The sequence below is a fragment of the Gouania willdenowi genome, chromosome 16, assembly GCF_900634775.1.
Source record: "Gouania willdenowi chromosome 16, fGouWil2.1, whole genome shotgun sequence".
Classification (NCBI taxonomy): Eukaryota; Metazoa; Chordata; class Actinopteri; order Blenniiformes; family Gobiesocidae; genus Gouania; species Gouania willdenowi.
The window spans coordinates 31,311,852-31,335,093 of record NC_041059.1 but is presented as its reverse complement, the minus strand read 5'-3'; the positions used below and the strand labels follow the sequence as shown (position 1 = coordinate 31,335,093).

General features: G+C 41.8%; 1 protein-coding gene across 1 annotated transcript; it reads left to right on the top strand.

Moving 5' to 3' along the window:
- The first annotated feature begins 6,412 nt into the window (after window positions 1–6,412).
- On the top strand, window positions 6,413–18,923 carry LOC114478452 (G-protein coupled receptor family C group 6 member A-like). Its single transcript, XM_028471549.1, has 7 exons — window positions 6,413–6,683; window positions 9,373–9,664; window positions 11,203–12,006; window positions 13,654–13,869; window positions 14,049–14,172; window positions 16,618–17,597; window positions 18,858–18,923. Exons 1-7 carry the CDS (start codon window positions 6,442–6,444, stop codon window positions 18,921–18,923), a joined length of 2,724 nt encoding a protein of 907 aa, XP_028327350.1. The 5' UTR covers window positions 6,413–6,441.
- Window positions 18,924–23,242: the final 4,319 nt, after the last annotated feature.

Here is a 23,242-nt window from a genome sequence, read left to right as displayed (position 1 = left end):
CTATGGCTACACAGACCAGACTGGCTAATACTGGAGCCATTATGTTCCTTTACATCCTGTCTCTGCAGGTACAGGATGGTTCTAAGGGATCTTGTTTTGCGGATGAGCTCCAGTCTGCTTCTTCATGCCTCTCCTCTTTGATGAAGGAGAAGACAGTAGCTTCAAGCAGAGCCTTGGCTTAATTCTGGCTCACCAGATGCCACCTGTGGCTGTCTCAGTCTCAGCTGCCAGTGGATCCTTCGGCTGTATTCGGAGCGGATGCAGCTAAAATGTTGCTCAAGAAAGTCGCCACTGTGTGTAAGCATTTTCTGGTGACTTACGTAGGAGGGCTAGAGGTTCAAGGCAACCAAGAGCCTGAATGCCTCGCCCAACACCACATCCCACAATGGGGACCAGGGGACCTCAGGCCTGTCTGGAGGCCTTTCGCCGTCATGATACTGACTGCCAGGGGAGAGGAGGACAACCCACTACTAGAGGTCAGCGGTCCTCAAAGCAGCCCCTTCCGTCCTGACAGTTCACAAAGGCTCTGTTAGCCCATCGCAGAGCAGCATGGCTAGCCCTGGGCGCGGACCCATGGGTGGTGAAAACTAATGTCCCAAGGCTACTGCCTGCAGTTTTTCCACAAACCGCCCGTAACAAAGTCAGCCACCTTGACCTCAGTATACGGCCGTCAGCATGCTCGTATACTGCGAGAAGAGTTGTCCACCCTCCTAGAGAAAAAGGCCATAAGAGAGGTGATGCTCAAGGACCACAAGGCTGGGTCCTACTCCCACTACTTCCTGGTCCCAAAGTGAGACGGGTCCTTCGTCCTATTCTGAACTTCAGAGGGCTCAACAAATATCTCCACCCCTGAGCAGGATATTTGAATTTCAGGTGCTGCCCTTCGGTATATCTCTGGCTCTCCATACATTTGCCCGGTATATGGACGCTGTCCTTGCACCCATGAGACAGCAAGGGCTCAGGATCCTGAACTATCTAAACAATTGGCTGATATGCGCAAGCTCAGAGTAACAATCCTGCCATCGTGTGGCTCTCCTCTTGGAGCACATTCATGGACTGGGCCTGCAGCTGAACAGCGAAAAAAAAAACAGGCTTCAACCTTCACAGGTGACCGTATTTCTGGGCATGGTCCTGGACTCCAGGAGGGGGACCATTGTGCTGACTCCAGAAAGGCAGCAGACCTTCATAGCCTGTCTAAATCACTTCCAGCTACAATCTCTGGTCAATTGGGTCTTTGTCTTTGCCTCATGGGTCTAATGGCTTCCATGGTACAAGTAGCCCCTTTCACTCTCCTGCATATGCAACCTGTCCAAAGGTGTCCGTTGAGAACACCGAAGTCCCACTGTACCCCAGTGGTGGTCTCTCAGGGAATCCACAAGGCCAATATAGCAAGGGGGAGCCCTCTAGGAGCTGTGATCTATCACCCGCTAGTATTCACTGATGCGTCCCTAGTAGGCTGGGGTGCTGTCCACGAAGACAGTCAAAAGGCTCTGGACTAGCCACTGGGTAACCCAATACATAAATGTTCTGGAAATGAGAGCTGTCGTCCTCGCACCTTGGCAGCTCCTGCCAAGGTTGAGAGGCTACCACGTCATCATCAGGACAGACAGTACCGTGACTGCAGCATTCATCAACAGGTAGGGAGGCCTAGGTTCCCCTGCCCTTTGCAAGCTGGCAACCCAACTATGGCAGTGGGCTCACCCCGTCTTTTGCTCACTCAGAGCTGTACGTATACCAGGACTGTTAAACACAGCGGCGGACATCATGTCGAGAGTGAGTCAACAAGTTGCAGACTCTTCTTCTCTTTCAGGAACGACAATCCATCTCTGGGATGGGATGCTCTGGAGCACCAGTGGCCTAAGGATCTGCTCTACGCCTTTCCCCTTTTCAGTCTTTTCCCACTCTTCTTGCCTTAGGCTTGTTCGAGCCTGTAGGCCGGACTATGCAGGAAGCACCATCCACCAGGGTTGCTTACTTATACCGTTAGGGGGGCCTTCACTGCTTGATGCGAAGCACGCAAGGTGAATCCCTACTGAGCAACAGCCCAGGAAGTTCTACCATTTTTGCAGTCACGACTTTAGGAAGGAAGGTCTCCCGTTACCTTGCGAGGTATGGTGGCAGCGATCAAGGCTGTTTGTATCGGTGAGTGCATACTCAGCAAGAACAGTTGCTCCTTGATTTTGCATTTCCTCAGAGGTGCCCGGATATTTACAGCCCAGAGGAAAAGGCCCTAGGTTCCTCCATGTGACTTACCATAAGTATGGTTCTTAATGAACTTCAGCATCCCCCCTTAGAGCCTCTTGGAGTGGCAGGGTTCAAATCAAATCAAATCAACAACCAAAGTTGACCAAACTGCTGTACACACACAAAAAAAAATTAAAGCCAGCCTAATATATAATTAAAAACAGACCATTATCACATTTAAAACAAGTGCCACAGAACTATGTATCATTGCCTTTCTAAACATAATTTTGCTTTGAACCGGGGCAGTCTTTGATGGCACGTAACTCAAGCGGCAACGAGTTCCAGAGTTTTGGACTTGCCACAGCAAAAGCATCATCCCACTGTTTGTAATGTGACCTGGGCACTTTGAGCAGGTGGTGTTGGGCAGAACAAAGGGCTCTGGTGGGCTGATGAGGGGTCAAAGTATCACATAAATATGCAGGTTGAAATGGATTTCTCCCAAGACTTCATTTCTATTGGCGATAATATCTGCTAAGAGAGTAAGTGAGCTCCATGCAAAGCTCACAGCGACTGTTGCAGGTTCTTGCCAGGGGGGGTCAGGTGTAATTCTTCGTCCCGTCCCAGCTTTTCTGCCTAAGGTTCTATCCAAGTTTTACCTGTCCCAGTCAATTGAGCTGTGCTCTCTTACCACCTCTGAAGGAGACCAGGAGGACCCGCGCCTGGTTATGCTATGCCCGGGTAGGATTTTGGCAGAGTACATCCAGCAAACACGGTTCAATAGGAAGACAGATCAACTTTTTGTCTTCTTTTACAACAGCAAATTGGGCATGCCCCTGTCAAAATCTAGACTGTCCCACTGGATTGTGGAAACAGTTCAGTAGGCATATGTACGCTCGAGAGTGCCTGTCCATCTGGGGTTCGGGTTCGGGCACACTCAACTCGTGGCATGGCTACCTCATGGGCCTTATGGTGAGGTGCCTCCCTGGCCGCCATTTGTACAGCTGCCACATGGTCATCTGAATCCACCTTTGTTAAATTATACCACCTAAATGTAGCCGCCAGTCCCGGGTGCAGGATGTGGCTCTTCTGTAGATGACTGGACAAAGAGCAGGCCTCTGCCTATGTGGGAGGTCTCCTTTGGGACCAACTTGTCGATCTTAGTTTAATTGACGATGTTTGCCTTGCCTCTTGCAGAGCTTAATCGGAGCCGCTTGGGTCTTTCTGGCATCTTGCGGACCGACCTAGGCACACCCTCTGCCTTTCAGGCTTGGCCCTTGCATTTTGCAGGGGCTCACCTGATTGGCATGTAAATAGTACATTTGTAAATAGTTAATCTGTCATATATTGGTTTATGGGCTGCGCTGTCTCTTCACGGGGTGTCTTAAAAAGTTACCCTGTACATATGAAATATGTATCTGGCTGGAGAGATAGTCTCAAGACGATAGAGAACGTATGGTTACAATGTAATCATGGTTCTCTGAGTGAAGAGACTCTCTCCAGCTCTTTCGGTCGCTCTGAGACACGTGTCGATCAAAACTATCACTGAATCCACGCCTGCACAGGTGTTTTACAGGTAACCTGTGGGGCAAGCTGGAGTGTCTTAAATAATTACCCATGTATCCTTACGAACAGAGGGTTCATTCCCCATACATATGAAATATGTATCTGGCTGGAAATATAGTCCATTCACCCAGAGAACCATGGTTACATTGTGTCCGCATCTGACCAGCAACTCTAAAGCTTAAGTCCTTCTCATTCTTTCAAACCGCCACAACAGAGTTTGCATGTTCTCCTTGTGCTTGCACATGTAGAATTTGTTTCTGCTCTCTCATAGTTCAAAAACCATGTCTTTTTGCTGATTTTGCCTAAAAGAGTGAAAGTGTTTTTCGACTTAGTGAGTCTCTGTGTGTTCTGTGACAGATTGGTGTCGTGTTCATAATCGGGGCTGAACAGACAAGTCGACTTTAATGTTGTCTTGCGAGTCTGTCTACTTGACGTCGACGAGTCGCAGTACCTGACTTTTGCCCAAGATGGCGGTGCAACACAGCAAACGAGGGTCCTAGTACCCCTGCACGCCAAAGGCAGCACAACATCAAACTGCAGCTGGTAGGCAGATACTACGGCTAATATACATGCTAACGTTAGCTGTAGTGGCAAAACATGTCTGTGTATTAAACAGATCTGCAAAACATCAGCAGTGCAGGACAGAGGCTCTTTTAGCGGGGGAAGACCCAAAAAAATCTGTGACCGGAGGTGGCGACAGTTCCAACCCCTGCAGCTTTTCGGCGGACAGTTATTCCCCCTTATACACGTTTGTAATTCTTCTTCAGTCTGCATTTACTTCACTCACTAAAGTGTCATGTTTAAGGGGGGAGTAAATAGCTCCTTAGTAGCTACAAAGAGGTTTAGCACTGCTGAGAAGCCACACCGGTCACAGATTTTTTTGGGTCACAGACTTGCATCCACATCTTATTTCTAGTCAAAAATCCCTCTAAAGACTTACTGTACATTCACCTGACAAATACAAATCTGGTTTTCAGATATTTAAAATAATCCTGGCTTTTTAATACATACATGAGCATATTTTCTTTCCCCCAACGATTTTAGTTAAACCAATTTGTTAGGAGTTGAGATTTACATTTACATGTTCTGCTTTGATAGAGATGCAGACACCTTGTTTTTGTCTGTCAAATTTATTTAAAAGTGACTAAAACTAAAGTGAGAATGTTCTTTAACTGTTCTACCTTGTCATGGTTTTTGAAATTAATTTTTATGATCTTGGTCTTTACGTGGTCTCAACTCCCAAAAGTGTTGGTCTTGTCTTGGTCTCGGTGCGATGTGGTCTCAGGCAAGTCTTGGTCTTGTTCAAAATGTCATACTAACGTACTACTCTTACTAAATGAATATGTAGTGCGGTCACATTAGATAGTATGAAAAGATTAAGTATGCACAGGGGGCACACTACTCATACTCAACAGCCCCATGATGCATTGCTAGCGGAACGTGAAATTGTCCTGGGACTGACTTCAAGCTAAAAGTCAAACATCCCCTTTTCAAAACAAAAGCATCTAATTTTGTCTTCCATTAGTTTTTTTTAACACTTCTGTAAATAGGGATCTTGTTTTGAAGTTAACCGGGTGTCAGTAGCACAATGAAAAGTCTCCGAAAATCTCGGCATGAAATGTGTATACGCAAGTTCTATGGATCAAATGACCACATGTTGATATTCTACTTGGTCACTTTCTTGCTTAAAATATTTTCAGAACTTTCAAAGGTGGCGAATAAACGGAGATATTTAGCCTCAGTATGCTTCAGGTTTTTGTCATTGGATGTTTGAAATGCATCTTGGGAAACTTGCAAATGTACTTCAGTGAGACCAGTCATCATCTTAATTATACATATACTGTAGTAGACAGTATGTACTCATTCAGTTTGTAGTGCATAGTACGGAGTGCGCCACTTTGACCAAAGCCTTGGCCTCACATGGTGCATGGTCTTAAGTACAACACGACTTTCAGGGCCACAGTATTTATTGGATTCATTTTGGGGGCCTGTTACGACCCGAAAGGAATGAACATATTTATAAAGGACACGGAAAACCAGGATAGACATTTTTTTAAGTTTTTATTTTTGTGTTGCCAGGATTGCTGAGATTAAATCCCCAAATCCCATGCCACAAAACTAACTAGAAAACAAGAAAATGGAAGATAATAATTTATAAAGTAGGAACTAAAAGTTGGACCTGACGAGTCAGCTAAACAGAACAAAAAGATGCAGTTCTAGGTTAACCCTGTACAGAGTCCGTGGAGCCCGAGCCACACCTGAACTATGAAACAAAACCAAAGCCCACCCAAAGAAAACAAGCGAACAGGACTACTGATCCCGCCAGGTCTAAAACCCAAAACGTAACCTTGTCATCCGAAGTATACAATAGTTTCAGGCCAACAGAGACGCCGCCTTCCATGCGGCTGTCAAAGTCCAAAACACGCGAGGGGCCTCACAAAATTAGATGGAGGACCTTATAATATGTGGCGTGAGATGTTTTTCATGAGCTTTGTTAACCGCAGCTGCATTATTCTTCATACAGTGTGAAACCATTTCCTTCAACAACATACACTGTTTGTCAAAGTCATGAGTCAGCTCACTGTCACTCAGCGTCAGGAGGCAAGGCTTCGGGAAAGAATATGAGAACTGACACACCTGAAGGAGGAAGCAGGAGGGAGTGTACCTTTATCAGAGGCAGACTCCTTCATAAGGATGAAGCGCAGAGACTTGACACAGCCTGCTGACATGGATGCTGCTGCTGCACCACATGGGCATCAAGCCACATTCATTCTGATGTGCATTATCTTCTCTCCTCCATGCTGCACTGGAATGGACACAAGCATGGCAGGAGCATTTGCTCCAGGAGATGTTCTCATCGGAGGAATCTTTCCCATTCACGAGGATGTGAACAAATCTATCTCTTCCTTCGCCCCTCACCTGCAGCCATGTATCATGTAAGCCTGTTCACGCACGCACACGCACACACGCGCACACACACACACACACACACACACACACACACACACACGCACACACACACACACACACACACACACACACAAGAGAGCAAGAACAAAAGTACTGTAATTGAGTTTTTTTTTTTTTATGGGTACTTGTAGTTTTTTGAGTATATTTCTAAATCAGTACTTAAGCACATTTTAAAAAAAGTCAAGTAAGTCATTACATTTCTACAACCAACCATACTGACAAAATTTTTATTATTATTATTGTTGTTGTTTTCATTTTTGGCACATTGTTGAACATAATACATACAGTATGTATTTCATAATACATACCAATTTCTTTGGTTCAGGTTGTGGTTTCTACCTATTGTGTTGTTAACAACATGGCACATTTGGCACGACACTGTACTTTATGGAAGCCCAAAAGAGTCATAATTAAAAAAAAAATAAAAACAACATTTTGAAATAAATACCATTTTGATAAATAACAGACAAATATATAATATGGCCATTAAATTGTTAAATAAGGTAATATTATTATGAATACGTTTTATTATTCTTAAATATCTATTTCCACAATGGCCTTTTTATTTCATAATGTCGTTTTTCAGCAGAATGACTTCGGTCTGTCAATCAAAGCTAGTGGGTTGGACCTCGGCTTGATCCTTTAAGATCGATTAGTTTTCCTGGACATTGGTCATGGCCGTTCTTTGACCGACACAGTGGTAGCAATGGGAGGAAATATAAATAAAATTATTATTAATAATAAAAAAAAAATAAAGCAAGAAAAGTGCTTTGAGATGTGTCTAGCTCGAATGTATTAATTTTGAGTGAGGGAGCGGGTGCATGCGTGTGGCCGATGCGCGTGTGTGCGTGTCAGTGGAGCAGGTGTGTGTGTGTGTTAAGACCTGGGTTCAATCCAACACGGTGATCGTGACAGGTAGCGAGGTTTATGTTTACAGCGCAGGTAGTGAATAAAGTACAGCACCAACACAGCGTGTTTCTGCACGGTTCCACTTTTATCTGAGGATTTAACGGAGGAGGAGCAACATTTAGCTCTGGAGACTATGGACCTCCCTATGGACCTCCCTTGTGTCCCCCAACCACAGTTAGGAGATGAAACAGTAAAGGAAACAAGAGAATTACAACATTACTCGGTCTGTGAATGGATATTTATCTGCTTTTGGCTTGCAGTTTTTTGGCATCAAAGGTTGTCATAGCAATCACGGAAGAATGTACGTTGTCACAAAAAAACTACAGATTGTTTACATAAACGGAATGGATACTATGAAATTTAAGGGTACATTTCTCACTAGAAATGCCATCAAAACATTTCTAAAGCCACAATCTATCTTGAAATAAGGCAATTTGCTATTAAAATATACGTGTCCGCCATGTTTTTCATTGCCTGTGGGTAGAACATGGACCCTCAGCGTAAAAAATAAACACCAAAGGGGTACCCCGTGCGTCCAACACTGATGCTATGGGGTCCTGTTACTTATCAAAATAGTATTTATTTCAAAATGTTGTTTTTATTTATTTAATTATGACTCTTTTGGGCTCCATAATACTAATTTTTTTAAATTTTGACTTGAATTCATTGGTGTTACTTTATTTCAAAAGAGAATTGTTTTTGACAAACCTTTTATTTTATATAAATTCATTTGTAAATATTTAATTAAGTTCCAATTGTGCAAGATTTGGTCTCTTACTTTTTAAGTTTATACATGAGAATCTACTTAATATATAAAGTAGATGTTTCCTAAAATGTCGTAAAAGGGTTTAAGTCATGGACAGTAGAGAAATACAGAGACGCCACAGAGATTTCCTGTTGCAAGCAGTAAAAAACTCAACATTTTTACGTGAACACAAACAGGTGAGAAGGGAACCGAGTCCAAAGCTATTGAACCTGAAATATATTATTTAGGTTTCTTCTCTATTCTGCCAGTTGTTATCTCTGAAGACCTGTTGCATGTTTGCTGTATATCACTGTGTCTCAACACCCACACTCCCACATTTTGTTGATACCACATAAACACAAAGAAATCACAGTTGTAGTGGTTGGCCTGTGGTGAGACTGATAACTGGCCCAAATGTCTGGCACCAACCAAACTATTGTATGGGGTACGCCTAGCACAAGAAGACAAAATGTCTACTTCCAATTCTCTGAACACACTCTTGCTTTTGGTACTCACTTGCATGTGAGCTGTATGCAGGAGCAGCAGGCCTGCTAAACTATCCTTGTGATTACGGTGATTAGAATAAATTACATTGAAATTATACTAGTCTTCTCACCTTTCCTCTGAGCTGTTCAATTAAAAGATCTGGGAAGAAGGTAGAGAAACAGTTTACAGACCTTTCGATAACCTCCTTTCTACAGTAAAAAGTCACAAAGTGAAGTGATTGGAGCATAATGAGACCATCAGGGCTTAGCAAGACCATCCTGTTAAAAACAGTGTGAGGACAGAGAAAGAGAGGCAGGCAAGAGCAGATATAGAACAAGACGATGAAATAGATGGGAATGACACTGTGTATAGCCCTGAGAAAGGCCGACCTCAGGAAGGGATGAAAAGAGGTGGACTCAATGTGACGGATAGCTTTTATTACATAATTTCAACCTCCAGTCAAACATATAGACCTGTTCTGTACATATCTCTAATGCACTATGCTGCTTTCTTAGGTTTAGTGAAAACCAGCTGGTGAAAGTCCTGGCCATGATCAATGCCATCGAGGTGGTGAATAAATCCCCTGCTCTGACAGACGCCAACATTACTCTGGGTTACTGGTTGCTGGACTCCTGCTCCGATGTCAGCACGGCTCTGAGAGCCACGGCCGCCTTCACTCAGCCAGCTGACTGCCACCACAACGGCTCCTCTGCCTGCCAGCAGCCTATCATGGCCGTCATTGGTGCAGGTCACTCTGAAATGTCAATTGCTGTTGCCAGACACCTGACTCTCCAGATGATTCCCCAAGTACGTGATGAAAAGTAATCCAACGTGACAGATTTCTGATGATATCTTTTGAAATTTAATAAAATTCGCCGTTAGAGATACATTTTTAGAAGCAATAAAATAAGCAGCAATTGATGCCATGTGTTTGACAATGAGAGGAAACCCAACCAATGCACCATGTTTATATCATGTTGATCACAGATTAACAAACCAAAGATCATTTGCTGGAATAAAATATAAAATGATCTCCACTGTAAACAGTCAGTTTTACATTGTCAGAAAAGTTTCATGCATTGCATTGTGGGATGTGGAGTGACTTCGGAGGTCAAAACAAACTTTCAAGTAGAAATAACAATCTTTTTTCTGAGCAGATGATCTTTGATTTATTGCTAAATGAGGCCTACACTACGACTTGATTATTGTCTCTAACAGCTAAAGGCAAATGGTACTCTACACACAAGCCTGAGAGTTCATAGTCCCAAAACTCTGTATAAACCTGCACAATAGTCATTTTTACTATACTAGATAGTAGTGTTGTACCTAAGACCACAATATCCAAGACCAAGACTTGCTCTCGACCAGATTGCACCAAGACCAAGTCAACACCAAGACTTTTGGGAGTCGAGACCAAAACCGAGACCATAAAATGTCTGAGTTTTTGCCAGTTTCTGACAAACAAGGCACTAGAAAAAATTTCCAATGAGGCAGAACAATCAGTGAGCTAACACTAAATATTTGTAGTCAAAATACAACATAAATTAATACAAGAACAGTTCCAAGTGCTTTTCCTTATTATCACAAGATTACAATTTAATTTAGTAGACACCTTTTTCCAAAGCGTTACGGGACTCAACATCCCACAGTGATGGCCCATGTTGGATTTGACCTTATGATTACAAGCCACTTTCCTTAACCCCTACATGACCAAAACAAATGCATTTAGTATAAAGTAGAGTTGTTGATTGACTAAAATGTCAAGAACAGTTGGACATGAATCAAAGTATTTGAATTTGTTACATTTTTGTTATAATAATAATAATGCATCAGTTTTATATAGCGCTTTATCATAGACACTCAAAGTCGCTTTACAGAATTAAGGCATTATTCTTTCACTCCACACTTAGTGGTGGTAAACTACTATTGTAGCCACAGCTGCCCTGGGGCAGACTGACGGAAGCGAGGCTGCCATAGTGCGCCATCGGCCCCTCCGACCACCACCAACACTCACTCACACACTACATTCATACTAGGCAATGTAGGTGAAGTGCCTTGCCCAAGGGCACAATGACAGATCCCACTGGGTGACTGCCACCCCACTGTGGCACCTGGAATTCTCAGTGGTCTCCCATCCAACTACTAACCAGGCCCAGACCTGCTTAGCTTCCGAGATCTAACGGGATCGGGCAATGACAGGCTGGTAGAAATTTAAGAGTGACTGCCCTCTCAACCTAGATGCACATAATACATCAGCCAAAACCTCAAGGTTTAGTTACTTTTTGAGAAAAATGAATAACAATGTTTTTATTTAGTATGAATCATCTTTGACTCTATGTTTGCAGATTAGTTACTCGTCCACTGCGGTGATTCTGAGCGATAAGAAGCGCTTCCCCTCCTTCCTGAGGACCATACCTAACGACGAGCATCAGACAGCTGCCATGGCCAATCTGCTTAGAAGCTATGGCTGGAACTGGGTAGGAGTCGTCATCTCAGATGGAGACTACGGCCGATCAGCTCTAGATCACTTCAGCAGTCAAGCCTCTAAGATGGGAATCTGTGTGGCCTTCAAGTTGGTTTTACCTCGCTCTGTGAGCAGAGAGGATCTGAGCTCCACCATGACGAAGGCTGCTGAAACCATCCTCACCAACCATAAGGTCCAGGTCATTGTGTCTTTTGCTAAGTCTTCTCTCATGAAAGCTCTGTATCAGGAACTCCATGACCAAGCTGTGAGAGAAGGACTCGCCCTGCACACCATGAGAAGAGTGTGGGTAGCAAGTGACAGCTGGTCCTCCAGCAGCTCTGTGAGGGGCAACTTATCTCTGGAAGATATCGGACACGTTGTGGGCTTTGCTTTCAAAAAAGAGAATTTGACATCCTTCAATGAGTACCTGAACAGACTGGAGACAGCAGAGCACAATTACATGGAAAATAACTCCTTCCTGAAGGAGTTCTACTCAAAGCTGAGCAGCAGTAATATGTCTTCAAACATTGATCATCCATCCAAAGCTTTATCCATCCTCAGGAAACACATTTCTGCAGACGGTGTTTTCGGCATTGAGATGGCTGTGAGTGCCATAGCACAGGCTGTGGCTTCAGTGTGTCAGAGGAGAGACTGTAGGACGGCGGGCAGAGTCCAACCCTGGGAGGTATTTATGTGTCTGCATGGGTGAAAGTAATGTTTCAGTAAATGTGATAGTATTATACCCATGCACAACAGCAGAGTTTTATTTCATTCAAAATTTTAAACAAAAAAAAAAAGATTCAATTTGATTTCCTTTGTATAACAAAAATATTGTAAATACAACAAATGAGAACAAACACCTTGAGGCGTGTGGAACGGTGAGCAACTCAGACAAATCCTCATGTGTGTTCCAGGCCAGGCCTTGCTTAGCTTCCGAGATCTGACGAGATCAGCCAATAGAAACCAATGCTGAGACCAACAGGATGTGACATCATTTGTTGCTGAGCAGTGAGCAACAAGAGGAAAAAGAGAGTTTCAGAAATTTCTGTGGTTTCAACTGTGAAGGGTTTAAGTAGGTGTGATTATTATAGAGAACAACTGAACCATGTGATCACACACTGATCCATGTGAGTTTGATGAGTTTACTGAGGCTTTTTTTTATTCTTTACACAACATTTAAAAAAAGACCATGCAGTATCTGACATTTAAATAATCTGTAATTTATGAGACTTGTGAGTGTTTTGATGAATAGTTTGTTGAACTCAATGGAGGGAGCAGCGGTGCTGTGTGCGATGTTGGATGACAGACTGAAGTCTGTTTGACTCCTTTTTCCATTGGTGGATCTTTGTTGAGTGTTTTAAAGCACCACAAAATTACATCTTTTAAAATGATGAAGTGGTTTTATGAGTGTGCCTGCAGGTAAACCAAGCCTGCTGGTTAAACCTGGTTGGAGAAGGTTTGCTGCACAGACTGTTTCCATGGCAACTAAGGTATTTTCTCCTTGTTAAAATGGCTGTTCTAGGTAGAACCTGGCTTCACTGAGCAGGACTCTTCCGTTAAACTTGGAAATAACCCTGAGCTGGGTTTAATGAAATACACCTCTAAAGAAACAAGCTTTCAAATGAACAGAAATAAACATGAACTTTGTTTTGCTGGGATAAGAGTCGGTTTCATTACTGCCTGTGAATAAGTAATGGAAAAGGTTAAAACAGCTCAATGAGTAAGCTCAGTTCTCCCCAAGAATAGAATAAATAGTAAAATAATTTCCCTCTAATGCAATATGGGATCCTTTCTGAAGGCAAAGAACTCTAAAAGTGAATTCCTGATTGCTCGTCAATACTCTTTTCGAGGCTCATTCCATCAAACGGTAGGATATATTTGAAACCAGTGATGCCGCGTAAATCAACTATCAACTTTGTACTTTGCATCTTAAGTAATGTGGATTTCCATTTCATATTTCTATCATGACCGTGGCTCAGGTGGCAGTGGGTCGTCTTCTGATCAAGAGGTTGGGGGTTCGATCCCAGTACCTGACTATGTGTCGAAGTGTCCTTGGGCAAGACACTGAACCCTAAGTTGCTCCCAGTGGTCGACTAGCGCCTTGCATGGCAGTCCTGTCCCACTGGTGTGTGAATGTGAGAGTGATTGGGTGAATGAGCTGATGTGTAAAGCGCTTTGAGACTGCTTCAGTGTGGTGATAAAGCGCTATATAAAATCAAGTCCATTTACCATGAACTTAAAACGGATTCACATATTGTTTATTGCAGCCCTGTGCTGGTGTCAGGGTAGCTGTACCTCTTATTATTCCATTGGGCCTTGCTGCTTTATGCAGGTTCTCCAAGCCCTGTGGATGGAAGAGTTTACGGTCAGAGGAAAGAACTACAGGTTTGACAGCAGAGGAGACATTAACCTGGGCTACAATGTGGTGATGTGGAGGTCAGACAGAGGAAGCATCCACGTGTCCGATGTTGTAGCAGAGTATCACCTGCAAAACCAGAGCTTTACTCACACCAACCATCACACAGTGACAAAATTCAAGGAGCTACGGGTAGGTAGTAAACGCACACACACACACACACACACACAAAACTCAACAAAATGTGTGTACAGGTCAAGTGTGAATATGAGAAAATCCAAAAGACAAAATCCACACATAATAAAGATAAGAGTAAAAAGACAGCAGAGAGAATTGAAGCCTGACGATGACGATGTGTCTGTGTTTTTAAGCACATCGTCTCCAAATGCTCTGAAAGCTGTTTACCTGGAGAGTTCAAGAAAACCGCAGAGGGTCAGCACACCTGCTGCTACGAGTGCACCAACTGCACCGAGAACTACTACTCTAACAGCACAGGTGACACACACAGTGTGGCTCTTTCCTGTGTGGACTTTCAGTATTCTCCCATAGCTTGCATGAGTTTTCTACAGCTACAGCTTCTTTTCTTTCTTTTTTTCTCTTCCCGTTCCCCTCTTTTCCCCGGTTTGTTTGGTCCTTTATAATAGTGTCTACATTTGCCCGTATTAGTTGAGTTTCTGTCTACAGCCTGGCAGACACGCCGCATCAGCAGGAAAAACACATGATCACATCTCTGTGGAACACAAACTGGGCAGAGATTATAGAAGTTCAAAGACTGGCCTGCATACAACCAGTTAAACAAAGCTTCCTTTGATGTTTTTCTGTTGCCAGTTCTGGGAGGGTACCACTGAGCAGAAGAGCTGAGGATAAGCTCAGTCCATCACAGGGACAGCTCAAGGAGGACAGTTTGGTGGGAAGTTAAAGGGATAGTATTGTGAAAAATTTCCTTTATGATTGTTTTGCAACAGTGATATACATTCCTACTTCCTTGCGCTGCAGCGCGTGCGTTTACAATCAGTTCCGTTTTTAGTAGCCATTATATCGCCTTGTAACGCCTTTATGGGATGATCTGACGTGTTTGTGAGCCTATGCGACGCAGCAGTCGGACAAAAAAAAGACTATCGTCTTATGCACTATTTCTGTGGTCAGAGGAGGAGAAGGAAAACTGTTAATGATGTACTGCTGCTACTGCTGCTGTGATAATGCCTAGTGACTTTTCAGAGGGCTAAACCTTCAGAAAACAGGCGAGTTTGGGAGAACAAACCTCAAATGCGTTGTTGTTGGGGTTCTTAGAAAAAGGAGATGGGTGAAAATCAGCATAATACTGGACATTTAAGAGAGACGATGCTTGGTTTGGTCCCGTATAGGAGAGATGATAACGAAGATGTCAGGAACAGAGCTGCCAGGCAGTGAAGGAGGACATACAGGAAATTGTTGAACAGGAGACAGAGGAAGGACGATGATGTGCTGTGGAAACCCCCAACAATGCCAAAAGAAGAGGAAATCTATCTCTCAGGCACAAAATACCATCAAAAAACCATACAAAATTGCAAATACACAACACATAAAATACCAAAAAAAATACACAAAATGCTTTCAAAAAATACAGATTTATAGAACAACAAAAATATCACTAAAGAATGCCAAGAGACTCCAAAAACATACAAAAATTGCATAAAATTAAACTGACTCCAAAAAACATGAATTATAGAAAATACACAGACTACAAAAACATCAAATAAACAGAACGGCAACAAAAATGCAAAAAATGCCTTCAATATACCACAAGAAATTATAAACAAAAAACGACTACAAAAACATCGGAAAACAGATAAAATGAACTAAAAACTTTTTAAAAAACCCCACAGAGTTCCAGAAAAATACACAAAGCGACGACAAAATAATGCAAAATGACTACAAAAACACACAAAAACAACAATACAAAACAATAGCCAAAATACACAAGAATTACTTCAAAAACATACAAAATTACAAAAATGAAGACATTAACATCCCCCACCAAAAAAAACCGAACAAGGGCAATAACTCCAGAAAAAATAATTGCGCGCTTCTCATTTTCGAACCCGCTCCCCTGTGTGTGTGTGACCAATCAGAAGCGAGGATTTGGAGACAGAGCGCTGCGTCTTTTTAGTGCAGCAGCCGGTGATCTGACCGAAAAAAAGTCATTTTTCTTCACTGTCGAGGCAGGATGCTGAAATTTGCCTCCACAGTTTGTTTAAAAAAGGTTGTTAAGAGTCATTTCTGAACAAAAATAGTCATGGAGAGTGCTTCTCCTTGTTTATATTTAGGTTAACGCTATGTGGAGATGATAATCGAGAGCTGACAGCTGAAGCAGTGGCCAAGCGGTTAATGTATTTTACAAAATCTACAATCTGTATAATGTGACGAAACAACAAAACAATTAACATGTATGTGCACTGTCTCATAAAAATAAAGAAAGATTTGTTGCAAAACTCAATCAGCGCAAATTCACACGAGAAAAGCAGTTTGTGTTTCTGTAGCGTCAAATTTGAGAAGTTGTTACCGGAGAGTTGTGGTTGTAAACGATAATTTACGTAAGTAATTAAAAAAAGTGTTGGATTACATGTTTGCAGCTGTAAGTTTATGTGTAAATATATATATATATATCTGTCTATACATTTTTTCTCATCATTTGTGACGTTAAATTTATTTCACTTGTGTGGATTATTTATACACAAGCTCACATCATGTTCTATAAGCTCTCATATTTTTTAATCTACCTTCTACCTCTACCTTCACAATACAAAATTACTCAAAAACAATACAAATCATGTGTTCTTTTCTATATTAATGCTCAGATTGGTCATTACTCTAAATGCTGACATGAATGTTGATGATTACATTTTTGTGACATCTTTCAGGAGATTTCCTATATGTGATGTTTCTTTGTGCTTCCTGTAGATATGAGCCAGTGTCTGAGCTGTAACACGAGCACTGAGTGGTCTCCTGAAGGCAGCTCTGGCTGCATCCCAAAGCGCCTGCTCTTCTTCTCGTGGCAGGATGGCTTCGCTGTGGTTCTGCTGAGCTTCTCTGCACTGGGCATTGTCCTGGCTCTGCTGGTGTCTGCGTTGTTCCTGCGGTGGAGGAACACTCCTGTGGTGAGGGCTGCTGGAGGGCCGCTGAGCCAGGTCATCCTCTTCTCCTTAGTTGTCAGTTACATCAGTGCAGTGCTGTTTGTAGGCAAACCTAATGACCTCCAGTGCAAAGCTCGACAGGTTCTCTATGGGATCAGCTTCACCCTGTGCGTCTCCTGCATCTTGGTCAAAACCATTCAAATCCTGTTGGCCTTCCAGTTCAACCCCAAACTGCAGGAGCTGCTGAGGAAACTCCACCAGCCCTACGTCATCGTCAGTGTGTGCGTAGCTCTGCAGGTCGCGACCTGTATCTGCTGGCTGATTCTGAAGAGTCCTGGCTATTCTATCACCGGGAATCCAACCACGCTGCTGGAGGCCTGTCACGAGGGCTCACACTTGGCGTTTGGGGTGATGTTGGGCTACATCGCCGTCCTCGCATTTGTCTGCTTCATCTGCGCTTTCAAAGGACGTAAACTGCCACAGCAGTACAACGAGGGACGCTTCATTACCTTTAGCATGCTGCTGTATCTCATCTCATGGCTGCTCTTCATCCCTGTCTACGTGACCACCACAGGAGTATATTTGCCAGCTGTAGAAATGGTGGTCATTCTCATCTCCAATTACGGTATCCTCAGCTGCCATTTCTTCCCAAAGTGTTACATCATCTTCTTTAAGAAGGAACAGAACACTGTCAGTGCATTCAGAAAGGATCTGTATGAATACTCCAGCAGACCCAAAGAGTGGAAGTTACCTGAAAAGTCCATTACTCCCTCCCTGTCTGCTCCACCTCCGTGTCCTCTCCAAACAGTGTGTGTGAATGTGCACAAAGGCTCAAGGAAACGCCTTGGCCTCAGCAGAAGTATCAGCTGTTAAACTGTGCTCACTATTACAGTCCTTCTGTTTTACTCCTAAAGACACTGCCTTTGTATCAGAGATTTTATTTTTCTATTGGTTTTTCTTCAATAAACGAGAGCCTGTGACTTCTGTGAGCATCATCAACACGCATCCAACCAAACAATGAATCAACAACATTGAGCAGAGAAGGGCAACTGTTATCATATATTGCATAGTTTATTGTAATTTTGTGTATTTCTGTTCTCATTTTCTGTTCCACACAACTTCAAAATGTACTATACATTTTTTGAACAAACTTGATTATACTTTAAAGTCTTTTAAAAACTCAGTGATATTTAAAAAAAAAACAATACAAACTAATATTATTTGATTCTTACAAGCAAAGCAAGGAAGAAAATGACTAACTTGTTAATTTTTTGTTACAATATTATAAACTGTATATGTTAGGTTGCATATTGCTGATGAGTTGACCCCTTTATGCTAAGAATTGGTCACTGATAGTAGAAGGGGCGGGACTAGATAAACTATACCTTCATCCTGCCCCGCCTGTAACTGAAATGTGTTCTATCTACCCATCTATTGTTGTGCTTTGGTGTTGTTTTGTTATGTGTGTGTATATATATATACAGTATATGGGTTTATATATATTTTATGCATGTGTGTATTTTGCATGTACATTATGTAAATACTATGAATATATATATATATATATATATATATATATATATATATATATATATATATATATATATATATATAGTAGTTTTTCTGGTTTGTTTTCCTCTGTATTGCAATTAGAACATGTATTTAATGTTTTGTCATTTTGTACAGTGGGGCAAAAAAGTATTTAGTCAGCCACCATTTGTGCAAGTTTTCCCACTTAAAAAGATGTGAGAGGCCTGTAATTTTCATCATATGTACACCTCAACTATGAGAAACAAAATGAGGAAGGAGGTTTTCACTCAAAATCTCACAATACATGACCTCATTCATTCTGTCTACGCGGATCAGCCGTCCTGGTCCCTTTGTAGAGAAACAGCCCCAAAGCATGATGTTACCACTCCCATGCTTTACAGTAGGTATGGCATTCTTTCTCCTCCAAACACGACGAGTTGAGTTTTTATCAAAAAGTTCTATTTTGGTTTCATCTGACCTTATGACATTCGCCCAATCCTCTTCTGGATCATCCAAATGCTCTCTAACAAACTTCAGATGGGCTCGGACATGTACTGGCTTAAGCAGAGGGACACGTCTGGATATGAGTCCCTGGTGGCGTAGTGTGATACTGATGGTAGCCTTTGTTACTTTGGTCCCAGCTTTCTGCAGGTCATTCACTAGGTCCCCCGTGTGGTTCTGGAATTTTTACTCACCTTACTTGTGATCATTTTGACCCCACAGGGTGAGATCTTGCGTGGAGCCCCAGATCGAGGGAGATTATCATTGGTCATGTATGTCTTCCATTTTGTAATAACTGTTCCCACAGTTGATTTCTTCACACCAAGCTGCTTACCTATTGCAGATTCAGTCTTCCCAGTCTGATGCAAGTCTACAATTTTATTTCTGGTGTCCTTTGACAGCTCTTTGGTCCTGTCCGTAGTGGAGTTTGGAGTGTGACTGTTTGAGGTTGTGGACAGGTGTAATTTATACTGATAACGAGTTCAAACAGGTGCCATTAATACAGGTAATGAGTGGAGGACAGAGGAGCCTCTTAAAGAAGTTACAGGTCTGTGAGAGCCAGAAATATTGTTCGTTTGTAGGTGACCAAATACTTATTTTACCGAGGGATTTACCAATTAATTCGTTAAAAATCCTACAATGTGATTTTTTTGGAATTTATTTCTCATTTTGTCTCTCATAGTTGAGGTATATTTATGATGAAAATTACAGGCCTCTGTCATATTTTTAATAATGTCCAGTTTTTGTTTTCATAATTTTTCATTAAAAATACCATTGAAAAGCATGTTGTTTCTCATGTTTTTGAGAATATACTGTAGGGGTGAAGGCTGCAGCTACTACTAAAAGGCAATTCGATGTCCGCAGTTGCTTCTTGAAACCCGGTGTGCAAAACATAAAATCACAAAAATTACAATGAAGAGTAACAAATGTGAAACAAATGTTTGTTTATCAAAAAATGTGTGTTTAGCTTCACAAATAAAGAATGAAAACAAATTTACACTGTATAACATATTGTGTTATATACATCTCCACTACAGGTATCCTTTAAGTTACAGAGGGTCCTGAAAATTTAAAGCTGCATTTTAAACCTGCTAAAATAAATCCAAAATGCAGCTTGAAATGTTCAGCAACCCCTGTAACTTAAAGAAGGAGAGAGTAACGTTGTTCAAATCAAGTAGTGATATATATATATATATATATATATATATATATATATATATATATATATATATAGATAGATAGATTTACGACACTGGATACATGTACTTTAATATTGGAGGTAAGCTTTAACATGGAGGGATAGATATTATTAGATAAATTGTCTCAGTTGTAAATCACTGAGTTAGACAACAGGTTGCATAGTATAAAAAGGACACTTTAAAAGTTCATGTTACTGCCCCCTCGAGGACAGGAACCCAAAGGCTTGAGGGACCGCAACATAAAAGACGCCAAACACAGAGGTAACAATTATCAAATTTTTTATTTACTCAAAGTTATTAAAAGTAGCAACATAACGAAACAAAAGGGACTGAAGATCCTAGCCAAATTGAACAAAAGTAGGGAGGACACTGGGCCAACTCTATATGAGGCTGTCGCACCCAGGGTCCACCCTCTAAACTATACAAATAGTACAAAACACTAAAACCTTCACAAAAGGTTTAGTGGTATTAAATTGTGTGCAAACGTCACTCCATGCGCTAATAAGGATTACAAAGCTCAGGGAATCAGGTGTGTGCCGCTGCTGCTTTTCTACCTGCGCCCTCATTCCATTTAGCGCATTTCCCTCTGATGAATATGTATAGTAGGCGGATCTCCCAGGGGAAGCAAAAATATGGGAGGAGGAAATGCAAATAATTTAATGCTGGGGACGCAAAGCAATACATGAAATCTGGATCTGTTTGCTGTGATTGTTTTTGTATGGTAAAAGAGTACAACTGAGAAGAAGGTGCAGACACACACGTAGTTGACAGAAAACACAGCGGAGATAGTGTGTGTGTGTGTGTGTGATAGATATATGGATATGACCATGGATTGATATCGCTCCACTGATCTCCTTTCTCACCAAGTTTTGACCGTCAAAGTCTCTTGTCACGATGATGTCAGGCCAGAATCAGCAGATCAGATGCGTAATTTACGATGGCACAATGTTCACATATGAGAGTGTGACACAGCGCTGCTCAAAGCTGCGCTGGATGATGGTCAGTAGTTCATCTTCAAAGAATGCAGATACTGATTTACAGACTGTGATGCTGTATTAACTCAGATCAATGCTAGATCAATAGGATGGTTTCATCTGTCTATTTTTCATGGACTGATCAGAGCAAAGTCACAGGTCCTGGTGTAACAGCCACATTACATTAGGGGAAGAAAATATCATTAGGATTTAAAGTTTATTAAACAACATATTTATTTGGTAGGGTAATTTAAGAGCTTTGCCTTTTGGTTCAGCTCCCTCATGACAAATCATAGCAGGCCCTGCATCACTGTAGAAGCCAGACCAATCTGCATGTCGACCTCCAGCTCGATCCCTCCCTCACAAGACCCTGAGGTACTTTTTAAAAAGGGGGACCACCACGTGGTCTGCCAGTTCAGAGGCACTGCCCCCAATGTCCATGCCATGATGCAGAGTTGTGTCAACCATGACAGCCCTACAACATCTAGGGCCTTAACTCACTCAGTGCCAGCCATTCTGAGATTTTCTACCCCCTCAGTGCCAGCCGTTTTTGAGCATTTTGACTGATTTTTAAAGACCCACAGAATATTTTCTACTATGACTATCTGAAAGCTGACACCAGATTCTGAAAGATTGAAGCCTCTACTTTCATCAAAAAAAAAAATTGTTTCTGGCTCGTTTCATTCTTTTGTAATCAGCCGTTGAACAGAGCAAGTTTTACACAAATCTTCAGTTTCAGAGCAAAAAGCTGAGAAAAAAGCCTTTTTGTAAAAAAAACCCTTTTTTTTTGCTTTAGTGACAACTCTAACATCTGAACATCGTTTACTTATATAAAACTTTAAAAAAAAACACACACAGACCGGGCTTTTGATGGCAAAATTATTATTATTTATCCATCTGGGTCAGAGTTGAATGGATTTCTTACTGTATTATTTGTAACTTTCTCTCCCGTCAGTCTGTACACACGCAACTTCCTCCTCCTCCCAGACATACAGAGTGTCACTGCTTACCCCGTTTTTATGGTTTTATCTCACAATCGCCACATGATCCATGAATTCCACACTTGGGAGAGTTAGCTCCGAAGCTCAGCTTGTTCCTTAGCCTTTGCTAAAAGTAGCAACATTGCAGGTGAAGCTTCTAGCACATTTGTTGATGTTTCTTTAGCCTTCAACATTTTTTTCTGCATGACCTGATTTCAGTCAGTTTTCTCCTGAAAAAGTCCATTGTCCATTGGTGTTTAGTTTGGAGATGGGAGGGCTGCATGTAGCTGTTAGCTAGCAGATTGCTGTATAAAAGTACTGGGCTAACATTTTGTCAGGGTAGACTTTTGTTACACCACACACTATCAATAGGTCGAGTTCCCCAATAATGATTCATTCAGTTGTACAGAATATGACAGTATGGTCCTGTAAAGTGCATGTGAAGTCCATCCAAACGCACTCATCACAAGACCATCTGGATTTCTGTGATTCAGGTTTATTTTTTTCCAGCTGGCTATTCTGGATCTTTAGCCGGATGCCCAGGTTTTATTAACTACCTCTTCATCCTGGCCTGACTTCTGAATTTCTGCCTCGTACCCCCATTTGAGAAACACTGCTGTAGACAGTTGGAGATGTTTGTGCTATTTATAAATCCTGCTGTAAAATGGTTCACATTCCATTTTCATTTGACTACAAAAGCTTCCGATGTTTCACACATGCAGTACGGTGACTCAGAGAGGCTGTTTAACTTTGATCTTACCTAAATACTCCAGGCAAGTTACAATGACAACCATACACACAGTCATGCATGTATCATACACATATGCAGACAGGAACTTCAAAACATATTCAACTTGAAAATCCCTTCATATGGAGTGTCTGTACCTTGATCCGTGTGTGTTTCAATATGCATGTGTAGAATTAAGATTTGTAAATGAAGTTGTCTGTGTGTAATCCATTCTGTGTGTTTGTAATGAGATCCGTATGCATGTGTCATCAAACCGGGACATTCTGTTGGCTGTACACATTTGGTGAATGAGATCTGTAACTTTTAAATTTGTAACTCCTGCAATACCACTAGAAACCAGCTGCTGTTGCTGACAAACTTCATAACATGCTATATATATATATATATATATATGTATATATATATATATGGGAGCTTAAGTAGAGTTGTCAATTATGGCTAAATGAGTATGAGTTTGAAGAATGGATGTATAAAGAGGTATACTTTGTACTCTGTAGTGTTGTAAAGGGACATATTTGCG